The 12,964-nt window shown below is 38.0% G+C and overlaps 1 protein-coding gene across 1 annotated transcript; it reads left to right on the top strand.

Moving 5' to 3' along the window:
* Positions 1-11,863: 11,863 nt before the first annotated feature.
* Positions 11,864-12,553, top strand: LOC113912591 (ATP synthase F(0) complex subunit B1, mitochondrial-like). The gene has a single exon (XM_035727320.1). It carries the CDS (start codon positions 11,864-11,866, stop codon positions 12,551-12,553), a length of 690 nt encoding a protein of 229 aa, XP_035583213.1.
* The last annotated feature ends 411 nt before the right edge of the window (positions 12,554-12,964 follow it).

Below are 12,964 nucleotides of genomic sequence, written 5' to 3'. Positions count from 1 at the left end.
CTTCATTTTTTTTTAAAGATTTTATTTATTTATTTGATAGAGACACAGTGAGAGAGGGAACACAAGCAGGGCAAGCTGCAGAAGCAGAGGGAGAAGCAGACTCCTCACTGAGCAGGGAGCCCGATGAGGGGCTCAATCCCAGGACCCCGGGATCATGACCTGAGCCGAAGGCAGACGCTTGATGACTGAGCCACCCAGGTGCCCCTCACTCTTACATTTTTAATAGGGAGTTTTGTTGGGTGTAACAGTTTCTTTCAGCACTCTGAATATATCATCTCATTCTTTCCTGGCCTGCAAGGTTTCTACTGAGAAATCTGCTTATAGTCTCATAACGATTCCCTTGTATGTGACTAGTAATTTTCCCCTGGCTGCTTTCAAAATTCTTTGTCTTCAATTTCTGAGAACTTTTGCTCTAATGTTTATCATTATAGACCTTTTTAGGTTCAACCAATTTGGAACCTTTGTGCTTCATGAATACAAATAACTATTTCCCTCCTCAGATTTTGTGGTCTTCAGCCATTATTTTTTTTTTTTAAAATAAGCTTTCTGCCCCTTTCTCTTCACCTTCTGGGAATCCCATAATAGATATTTTGAGTCTTTTGATATTGTCCTATAAGATCCATAGGGTTTCTTTACTCTTTTTTGTTCTTTTTTCTTTTTGTTCTTCTGACTGAATAATTTCAAATAACTTGTTTTGAGTTTGCTGTTTCTTTCTTCTGATTGATCCAGTCTGCCATTGAAGATGTCTATTGCATTTTTTCAGTTCAATCATTGTATTCTTCAGCTCCAGAATTTCTTTTTGGTTCTTTTTTATGGTGTCTATATCTTTGCTGAACTTCTCATTTTGTTCATGTATTGCTTTCCTGTTTTCACTTATCTGTTTTCTCTTGTAACTTACCGAGCTTCTTTAAGAATTTATTTTGAATTCTTTGTCAGATAGTTTGTAGATCTCTATCTCTTGAGGGTTGGTTACTGGAGCTTTATTTGGTTTCTTTGGTGATGTCATATTTCTCTGATTCTTCACGATACTTGTAGCCTTGCATTGGCGTTTGCACATTTAAAGGAGTAGTCACCTCTTCCAGTCTTTACTGACTGGCTATGCAGGGAAAGCCTTTTACCAGTCAGCCCAGCCAGAGATTCTAAATGGACCACTTGGCAAGGTCGAAAGCTGAACAAGCTGCAGGGGCCACAGGCTGGCTGCTGACATCTTCACATCAGTTGTTGAGAGCCTCTGCCCTTTATTTTTGTTCTTAGATAACCCCAGTTCAACCTAGCCATTCCAATTTTCTCCATGTTCTGGGTGAAGTATGACAGAAGTGCAATACTCAGGTAGTGCTCTAAAATGCTAGAGAAGTTGAACACTCACTTTACCCTCTTTTTCTCCCGTGGAAGAATTCATGGGCTGAGGGAATCTCACTTGGCACTGTGCTGTGCTGGCTTGAGAGAAGGGTGATATGGAAAAAGTGAAACTGTTCTTCTTACCCTTTTAAATGTATCTTTTCTCATTTTTGCCTTCCACTAGGATACTATAACCCCTTACTTGGATTTCAGAACTCTTATAGAGGTATTCCATCCATTGATGGTTTTATTGTTTCTGCAGGGGACAAGGACAATCTCATATTCTGACATCTTGCTGACATCACCTAAGCTTCTAAGTTTTAAGATAATTTGTTTCATAGGAACAACTAATGTACAGTTGATCCTTGAACAACATGGTTATATGCAGATTTTTTCAGTAAATACAGTACAGTACTGTAAATGTATTTTCTCTTCATTATGATTTGCTTTTTTTTTTAAGATTGTATTTATTAGAGAGAGAGAGCACAAGCAGGGGAAGGGGCAGAGGGAGAGGGAGAAGCAGACTCCCCACTGAGCAGGAAGCCAGATGTGGGGGTCAATCCAGGAACCCTGTAATCATGACCTGAGCCAAAGGCAGACACCTAACAGACTGAGCCACCCAGGTGTCCCATGATTTTCTCAATAACATTTTTTTCTCTAGCTTACTTTATTGTAAGAATACAGTATATAATACATAAAATGTAGAAAATATGTGTTAGTTGACTATGTTATCAGTAAGGCTTCTGGTCAAGAATAGACTATTAGTAGTTAAGTTTGCAGGAGGGAGTCAAAAGTTACATGCAGATTTTCGACTGTGCAGGGCATTGGTTCCGCTAGCACTCATGTTGTTCAAGGGTCAACTATAGTATATCTAAGTATCAAAAAATCTTTTTCTCTCTCTCTCTTTTTTTTTTTTTTTGGTGATAATTCAAATGCTAATTTAGGTACTACAGTGTGCCAAGACTTCAAAGGGGATATAAAAAAGTATGGATCTAGTCCCTGCCCTAAAGGATTTCAGAGTCTAGTGATGAAGGTAGGCATGTTAACAACTCACAGTATTATATCCAGTGTTCTACAATCTGAGTTCATCAACCTCTTTTTGAAGATATTGTTATACCATCTTCTTTGTCACTGTCATGCACTGGCTTTTAGGCCATTCCTCCACATTCGTTGCAGATTTTGGCTCTTTCCCCACTGACCTTTTCTTGTCTGTTTGTAGTGTCCTTGAGTAATTATAAATTCCACTTCATATTTCATTCACCAATCTATCCTCCTGTGTGCCAAGTGGTAAGTAAATTGCGGTTAAAGAATGTGTTTATTTTGTTCACAAGAATACAGAACACATTCACTGGCATATACGAAGTGGCCATTACCTGCCAAGTTAATTAAACTGAGTGGAATCATTGATTTTTCTCTATTTCCCTGATGCTCACCCCTGGCATTTGTTTCACTTCAACAATCTACTCACATGAACCTGCTAGGAATTTATTATCACTCAGAGTGATACCTTTAAAAGCCTGAATTCTACAAATTTACTCAGCCCATATCCTTCTTTCTATCCATAATTTACCCTACCTCTCAATTCAAGAGAAATCAAGTCATCTCCTGCCTTCATATTGCTCCTTCCCCAGCCAGACCCCATGGCAAGTTTTTTCTTCTAACTCATATCAGCACCATCTAGTGTTCTATACTCCTGGCCTTCTGCCAACCCTACTTAGTCAATCCCAACCCTAATTTTATCTATTTGTCTATTGTCTTCACTCCTGTTCCGATGCAGTCAAGTACTGCCATGTGCCCATGTTCATCACAAATACATAATTCCCAACCCTAGCTGTCTTTTCAATATTGCTCAACAGTCCTTTAACTCACTCCATTTTGGCCATCTCAGACCCCTCAAAAAAACCATTCTTGTCTCTGAACACCAGTCACCTTCTCTTTGTGCCTGCATTTCCATCATCCTACATATAAACTATTTTTTTTAACTTCACTGAGACAACAGTTGACAACCGTTAAGACACATTGCACGTACTTCATACCAGCTACTATTCCAAGTGCCTTACTTTCAATGCGCACACCAACCCTATGACTTAAGTGCCAAAATTAACAACATTTTACAGATGGAAAAAATAAGGCACAGGGAAAATCAGAGAGCTAAAAAGTTATACCCAGTCTGTGCTCTCAGCCATTGGACTAGCTTGTTAGTTAAATAATAAAGGCCAGGTGGGGACACTTTCAATTTATCATTCTTTCATGTACAAACATCAATATCTTAACCTATTATTCTGTTTTTACCAAATAGGGGGGAGCTTAAATAGGGGAAGAAAGGGAGTAAAACTTAGAAGAAATTAGGATACTTGTGTTTTTGAACGAAAAACAGAAAAATGGGTGAAGTTATAAATAATGAAAGAATATAACATAATCGAAGATAGTTAATAGACTCAAAGTCAAAAATAGGAGTTACAGGGAAAAAATGAAGCAAATGCCATAAAAAGAAGTATGTTCATGAATATTCTTTGCAGCTCCATTTGCTATAGCAAAAACTATAAACTAATAATAAATGTGGTAGTAATTGCTTAGGTACCCACTCAACCTTCATTCTCCCCTTCTTACTTAGTGAAAGAACCCTGATTGTTGGAGGTGTCCACATGACCCCCTAAATACTACGTTTCCCTTAAGTCCTTGTAGAAAGGGATTCTATGTGTTAAGATCTGGACAATAATATATAAGTAGAGATTGTTAGAAAAACTTTTATAAGAGTTTTTTAAAAAATAGACTGACTTCCTGGCATTTAACTTTTGTTCCTTGACTTCCACTTCTTCCTGCCTATATTAAAGATCTGATTGCTAGAGCGCCAACAGATATTTTTGGGACCCTGATGTTACTTTGAGGATGAGAGCCCCACACCCAGTATCAGAACACTGAAAGCATTCTAGTCCTAAAGACATCGTGGAGTCATCACATCTGCAGGACTGCTCCGCTCTTGCTATGAGAAAGATAAAATTTCTCATGTTTTTGTGACACTTTTTTTTTTTTGAGTCTTTGATACTAATAGCAGAAGTAATTCCTAACTAACATAATGGAGAGAAATATTTAATAAATTATGGTATTCAGGTACGGTATATTCAGAATTCCATAGACCTAAATTTTTAAAAGATAGATCTCTGTGTTATCATGTAAGAAGTCATAACATTATCAAAAGAGAAAAGTAATCTGTGGAATATGTGTCATATGATATCTTTTTTTTTATAAATTATAAGTAGATGTATTTTCTTATGGATTTAAAAGGAAGTTTAAATAAGTAAATGCAAAATCATCAGCAGTGGTTCCTTTGGGGGCTAGGAGCTAGGGTAACAAAGGCAGGAGTCTTTCATTCTTTAATTTGCAGATCTCTTTATTTCAATTTTAACAACAAATATATGCTGCATTACTTGTGTTATAAAAATAATAGGGATGAAGAAAAAGAAAGAGAAGTCAATCAGAATCCATTCTATTCTAACTCCCTAGGATTTCTTTAGACAGAGTTTTATCTCAGTGATAACAGGAGGTAGCTTGTAACAAATGTTTGTGTAGTAGTCTGAACACATCAGTGCACTACATCGAAATAGTGTAAGGGCGCCTGGGTGGCTCAGTCGTTAAGCATCTGCCTTCAGCTCAGGTCATGATCCCAGGGTCCTGGGATCGAGTCCCGCATCGGGCTCCCTGCTCAGCCGGAAGCCTGCTTCTCCCTCTCCCACTCCCCTTGCTTGTATTCTCTCTCTCACTGTCTCTGTCTCTCTGTTGAAAAATAAATAAAATCTTAAAAAAAAAAGAAATAGTCTAAAAGTTCAGATTCATTGTTCTGACATTTCACTGATTGTCATTTCTCTTTGGAGTTTAATTAAATATTATATATAAACATAAAATATAAATCTTTAAGCCATTCAGTATCCTGTATTTTTTTTTCTTCTTGAATGGGTCCCAAATTTACATCTTTTAAATAGGTATGTTCCAGAAACTTGGCAGCTACATGCTGCAAGACCTCCTTCCCACTGAATCATTCATCTTTGGCATAGACACCAATATAAACAATCAGAGAGGTTTACCTGATGTGGAAAACTCATCTAAAGTGCTGTGGGCTTGGTAGGAAATGTATGTAAATGCATCCCTTGTGGATTATTGGTAAATACAGGAAGCCAGTAGAAACCTTCAGCTACATAAAGCCAAGCCCCATTGTTTAATCCAAACACAGACACCCACAGTATTTATATGAGTTTATCTTTTTTTAAAGAATACCACATATACTCTCTCTATCTGTCTGCACAAGAACATTTTCATAATGCTCCTTTACCATTTATCAAAAGGAGGTAGTGAACCCCCAAGACCTGAGATTCTCTCCATGAAGCTCTGAATAGAGAGGGAAACATAACTTCTTTGTTTTTTTATTATATTCTTTATAGAATCTATCCTGATTGGGAAGTAATAATCAAATTATACAACCCTGAACATAAGATTTTAACCAGAAAGTTCCTTTTCATTAATGTAACACTATACATTAAATTAAAATTAAATAACATTAATATTAAATGTTTAAAAATATAACATTAAGTTTCTAGTAGGAAAAACAAGGTAACATTTAGCTACAACTTACCTAGCAATGCTCATATATCAACAGAACCAAGTAGGTTTTATTGGGAACACATAAGCGTTCTCCATTTCTCCATCAGGCAGAAAAAGGCCATTTCTTCTACCCAGAAATACACTTCCATCTGACTATATTGAGTTGATCAGGAAGAGAATCCAAATTTCTAAAAGAATTCTAATAGTCATTCTTTTCCTCCTATGGAATGGAGAAATGAAGGGCATTGCTTCTTATACTTGATTTACAATATCTGTATTACTTTTTATGGAATCCCTCTGTTAAAGGAAGAGTTAACAGAGTCCTAACCACACTGACTACTTCTGGCAAACACAGAATAGAAAAAGACCTAAGACATGGCGATGCATAAACAGAGAAAAAGAGCCCGATATTTTAAATGGTCATGAAGATAAAAAACAAGTTGTACTTCAACTTACAGTTTGTTGTTTTGAAAAAACACCAGGGCTATCAAGCAGAGGCTTGGTTTCTATGTAACATTGAAACAGCCTAGCATCTAAAGTCATGTGCCCCCAATCACACTGACTTTAATGTTTATGGAGGTAAGGGGCAGAGAATCAACATTCATTCATTCAACATTCATTTATTCAAGTATTTTTGGAACACTTATTATCTGCCAGCCACAGTGCTCTTGATGCTAGTGTGAACATTTTTCTTATCACTGTTGCTTTTTTTTATTATTAATTAGGTTGTCCTTACTAACGTTTTATTTCTTTCCATCCCTTCAAATCCACACTCAGTGCAGAACAAATGAATTTCCCAGTCTTGAAAAATATTGATCCTCAAAATTAACATACATGTCTAAAACTACTCCACTAATAAAACAAAAACAACAGCATCTCTTCTGCTTTAAATTCATCTAAGGATTAGACTAAAGTTTTCACAAAGACCTGGCTTCTTGGATAAGTTATTAACTTCTTTGGTTACAGGTACACTCACATTGCTTAGGACAGGTAAGTGCTAAATGTGAACAAAGAAAATGAAAAGTGTGTACCTGGAGTGGATACTCCTTGTTTGCTATTTTAGGTTAGGGTAAGACTATATAGATACCCACTTTTTAAAAACTTCCTTTTTTTAATTACAGAAAAAATATTAAATAAAAAATGTGACGTCAAAGTTAGAAAGAGAGAAAAGTCATGTTCTGAGACATGACTCTTTGAATGAGGAAGAAAAGAATTCGTAACTGAAAAATATGCTGATAGAAATACCACATCTAGAATTGCAGAATCCGTGATTTAGTGACGCATAGCTCTGTAACCGTAGCTCTCTACAAAACAGTGATGTGAAGGTCACAGGGAACGAGAAATATACAGACGTGCTCTTTATTCACTTGAATCTTGACGTCTCTTTATCCTGTTTGTTCCTTTTCTACAAACTACATTTGCTGCTCCTGGAACATTTGTCACACGTTTTCATTCCTCCACACCTTTGCACACGTGCTGTTCCTATGCATAGAATGTCCTCCTCACCTTGCCCAGCTCCTGTGATGAGTGGTCCGCAAATTCCCTACAGGCAGGAATACAACCTCCCTCTTGTGTGTTCCTCCTGCTGTATCTGTAACTCCAGCTCTTACTCCTTTTTATGCTAGACTCTGTTCCTTTGTTTTCCCCTTTAACCTGTGAGTTTCTGATCCAGGCATCTTGTCTTATTCATGGGGTCTAGCCCACTATTCCATAAATGCTGTGGGAAAGATGGATGGATGGATGGATGGATGGATGGATGGATGGATGGATGGATGGATGTTAAACTACAAGCTGAGATACACTCCAACTCTATAAGGTTCAGTGGGTGTCAGGTACCTAAGAGAGAAAGTTATGCACTTACGATTCTAGAATTATACTACTTCTTTTTAACCATGGCATCAAATGAGACCAGCTCGCTTTTGCCAGCAGAAAGTGAACTGAGCAAAGTACAGAAAACAATAGATGGGCTTACCGCTTCCCAGGACCTGGGAGCCCCCTGCTGTCCAAAAAAATAAAAGATACTACAACCTCCCCCAGGCCAATACGGCAGTGTTAAGACACTTAACATACAATCTTAAAAACTTACTTTCAGGGTGCCTGGGTGGCTCAGTCGTTTAAGCAACTGCCTTTGGCTCAGGTCATGATCCTGGAGTCCTGGGATTGAGTCCCGCAGCGGGCTCCCTGCTCAGTGGGGAGTCTGCTTCTCCCTCTGCCCCTCACCCCACTCTTGTGCTCTCTCTCTCTCTAAAAAGAAAAAAAAAAAGCTTACTTTCACCATTTCATATGCCAAAGCATCATTATCAGCTGCTTTTATTAAACATCTTGCATCAGAATCATCCAAGTCCTCTTTATGAGTGTTCAGGTTTTCTTTTTTTTTTTTTTTTTTTTTTTTTTTTTTAAAGATTTATTTATTTATTTTGAGAGAGTGAGAATGAGAGAGAGAGAGAGTACATGAGAGTGGGGAAGGTTAGAAGGAGAAGCAGGCCCCTCGCCGAGCAGGGAGCCCGATGCGGGACTCGATCCCGGGACTCCAGGATCATGACCTGAGCCGAAGGCAGTTGCTTAACCAACTGAGCCACCCAGGCGCCCGAGTGTTCAGGTTTTCTTAATGGTACCACCATCATCCACATCATCCTTCATCAAACCCTCCTTTCTCCTGTCCCTCTTTCTCAGCGTTCACTGTCATGTATTGAACTTTCACTATGCACCAGGCACTACACTAAGCTCTTCACATGCATTGCACATCATTTAATCTCTCAGTAGCCCTTATAACCAGGCCGTTATGTTTTAGAGGAAAACTGAGGCTTAGGTTGGTCAAGTAACTTGCCTTAGGTTATAAATATGGCAGGGGCCAAAGCTGGGATTGGAACCAAGAATTCTGGCTACAGAGCTCCTTCCAACCCACTGCTTCTACATCCAGCCTGAGCCCTCCTTTTAAAGCTTTCTGCTGCTTCGGTTCAGCTCCTCGTTACACCATCTCTGAACCATGATCGGAGTCATGGCTGTGTTCTTCACCTCTCGCCTCATACTGCTGACATCTGATATTTCATCATTGGTGTTATTAATTTGGTTAACTAGTTTCCAAACATTAGAGAGGTATCCACTCTTTCTAGACTGCTAGACCTTTAACCTTTAAAGTCATAAGGCCATGTTTCAAGTCTAAGAGAGCTCCCTGATACCTTCTTCCCTTCATTGTTGTGAGTCAGCTCAACAGACTTCTTTTCTTCTTCTGATGCTGACAACACTGCTCCAACCCTTGTATTCTTCTCCATCAAGACTGGGGTACCACTGGCAATAATAATTAGAAGAGTTGATTTTGGAGACACATGGTTTCAGCCCCTGCTTAGCTAACTACCTGGTAATTGCATGAGGTTGAACAAGACTTACTTTCTAGCCTAATGTGACAATAGAACTGAACATTTAAAATGTTTTCCCCCAAGTCATTGTACAAATAGTAAAAATGAATTTTAAGGATTCTTTCACTTTATACTCTTAATATTCTTTACCCAAAAACTTTAAAATAATAATACCTATAATTAATTGACTGTCTAATTTACAGCAATAGCATTCACTACGTGTTTTGTGAAAGGTAAGATATGAGCATATGAAATAATCATTAGATAAATGAATGCTGTAAGAGCAAATAGAAATAACATTAATAATAGTTTATGGTTTTAAATTATTAAAATATTTTACTAGTAAAATGGATTAGTAAAGCATGCTGGTTGAATATAAATTGAACAGTTGTTCACTTTGCTAATTTTTAACCTAACATCTTTTAGCGGATAATTTCAAACAAGTAAATAGCACACACACTTGAGCATTTTGATTTAATTTTTGCTATTTCTACAGAAGCTACATTTCAATGCACTTGAGTATGCAGAGCCAGTTCTCCTTCCTCCCCCAGCTGTTTTCTCCTTCCCATGATATACACTAAGATGGCTTCGAATTTCTCACATCTGGCCAGATACAGACATGGGGCACAGGAAAGAAGAGAACAGGTAGGTACAAAAATGGTCTGAGCCTCCCAGATTGCAGAGCCCTTTCCTGGCTGCTGATAAAGGTTTACTTTAGAAGCAAAAACCAACCTGAGAAGACCTCATTGGTTCTAAGGTTGCTCAAACACTTTATAATGAAATGGCTAATACCTCATCTAGCTCTTCCTTCTCTGGATGTCTATTTTATACCTAACTTTTGTTTTCTTACAGACTTACTCCAAAGAAAAATTTATTGAATGAAGAGAATATTGGGCAAAGCCCCAATATGCATGTGAAAACTGTGTGTTTATTTGATGATTACTTTGAGAAATATCTTCTTGTTGAGCATGTTATAGGAATAGGAACTGAAAATTAGAACTGAACATTCCATAATTTGGAACTTGACTTGGAAGCTTAAAGTCAAATATCATTTGGTAATTTTTTATCAAACAAATGCATAAAAATAATGTGAGCTTCCGGTGATGTTTATGCTCAACACTGATACCTATTCATTACCGATACCCCACACGCTTCCAGAAAGAGGCAGCTTTTGAAGTTTGACACATTTCCACTGATGGCACAGTGATAAGTCTGTGATGCTCTGCCTGTTAGCATAATTCACCAAGGAGGGGGAAAGTGGGTGATGTCTTTTCAGAAGATCTTCAACAGGGGCACCTGGGTGGCTCAGTCTGTTAAGCATCCAACTCTTGGTTTTGGCTCAGGTCATGATCTCAGGGTCCTGAAATCAAGCCCCTTGGTGGGCTTTGCTCAGTGGGGAGCCTGCTTCTCTTCCTCTCCCTCTCCCCCGCCATTCCCCCTGCTCACAGACTCTTTCACTCTCTCTCTCTCTCTCTCTCTCTAAAATAAAAACAAGTAAATCTTTTTTTAAAAAAGATCCTCCAGATCTTCAGCACGGATTTTTGAGTTTCTAGTTAATTCTAAGTTAATTAAAAAATGTTTCAAGGCTTCTGGATACATTGTTTCTCTATTAATAAAGTTCATCAAGGTTTTATTTTAGTGATTCAAGGCATTAAGTTGAAACACTAAATATGCATCTCCTTAGAAAAATGGGGAAGATTCTTCATTACAGCTTTTAGTAATCAAATAATTAGGAAGAAAATGTTACTCAGAAATAAGTCAAGGCACAGCGTGGTACCTATAGTTAATGATACTGTATTGCATATTTGAAAGTTGCTAAGAGAGTAGATCTTAAAAGTTCTCATCACAAGGAAAAAAATCGTAATTACGTATGGTAACAAATGTTAACTAGACTTATGGTGATCATTTTGTAATATATACAAATATTGAATCATGTTGTATATGTGAAACTAACATGATATATGTCAATTATATCTCAATAAAAAAAGAAAACTTTTAAAAGTTAAGGCTTAGGAAAAAGGCTAAGAGTATAGGTATTAGATGGAAACAATCAGAAAGCACTCAGTAAACTGTGTTCTTTAAGAGAAAGATTTATGATTCTTTAGGTCTTTTTAAAGTTTTCTGATAAAAAGTAATGTTTATTGAGGAAAGCTTGAAAAATATAAAGAGGTAAGTACGACTCAATTGCACTACTTGGACCTGACTGCTATTAATCTTATGGTATTTCCAAGTTTCTTAACATCCATGAGCTTTAGTTTCCTTATTTGTTAAATGAGGTTAATAATAGTACCAACCTCATAAGGTTATTCTGAGAATTAAGTAGATAAGACATGTGAAAGCTTAACCTTTGGTCAGAGTGAGCACACACAGAAAAGATTACCTGTCATTATATTTCAATGCCTATCTCCATTTTTTTAATTTTACAAATCAGGATCATACTTACCTTTTGTCTCATATCATGATTTTTTAATTAAAAACATTTTAAGGGAGCGACAATCTTGCTCCCGCCCCTGACAGAGGCTCTTGCCCGGGTCACTGGGATGCAGAGCCTACTGTCCGGACCCTGGTTGACCATGCTGTCCCGGCTGTTTTTTTCTGCGGCCGCTGCAGCGGCCCCCTGTCTGAAGAACGCAGCTCTCCTTGGTCCAGGGGTATTGCAGGCAACAAGGATCTTCCACACAGGGCAGCCAAGTCTTGCCCCTGTACCACCTCTTCCTGAACATGGAGGAAAAGTTCGTTTGGGGCTGATCCCCGAAGAATTCTTCCAGTTCCTTTATCCCAAAACTGGCGCAACAGGACGCTATGTGCTTGATATCGGACTTGTCCTATATTTTCTGTCCAAAGAAATATATGTGATTACTGCAGAGACCTTCTCTGCCATATCAACAATAGGGTTGCTTATCTATGTAGTTAAAAAATATGGTGCCTCTATTGGAGAATTTGCTGATAAACTCAATGAGCAAAAAATTGCCCAACTAGAAGAGGTGAAGCAGGCTTCCATCAAACAAATCCAGGATGCAATTGATATGGAGAAGTCACAGCAGGCCCTGGTTCACAAGCGCCATTACCTTTTTGATGTCCAGAGGAATAACATTGCTATGGCACTGGAACTTACTTACTGGGAATGGCTGCACAGAGGATACAAGGAGGTGAAGAATCGCCTGGACTATCACATCTCTGTGCAGAACATGATGCGCCGAAAGGAACAAGAGCACATGATAAACTGGGTGGAGAAGCATGTGGTGCAGAGCATCTCTGCATAGCAGGAAAAGGAGACAATTGCCAAGTGCATTGCAGATCTAAAGCTGCTTGCAAAGAAGGCTCAAGCACAGCCAGTTCTGTAAATGCATCTATCCTGGTGGAGACAGCTAGAAGCAATTGACTAAAGAAACTAGTCCATGGAACAAAATCTTTCTGTATTGATGTCTACTGAAGTTACACTTAACCTTTCCTAAAAATGAAAAGTTTGTTTCATATAGAGAATTAAAACAATCTGTTGGCCAACGAGATGTTTTTCATCCTTCTTGCTCTGTATTTTGAGTTCCATGATCACTTTTGAATGAGCAGTTTGCTGTTAATAAAATCCGTTGGCTGACTAACGATTACCAAAAAAAAAAAAAAAAAAAAAATTAAGGGGTGCCTGGGTGGCTCAGTCGGTTAAGCATCTGCCTTTG

This window comes from Zalophus californianus, chromosome 4 (assembly GCF_009762305.2).
Source record: "Zalophus californianus isolate mZalCal1 chromosome 4, mZalCal1.pri.v2, whole genome shotgun sequence".
In the NCBI taxonomy this organism is placed as follows: Eukaryota; Metazoa; Chordata; class Mammalia; order Carnivora; family Otariidae; genus Zalophus; species Zalophus californianus.
Note: the sequence above shows the minus strand (reverse complement) of the source record. Positions and strands in the feature narration are given on the sequence as shown.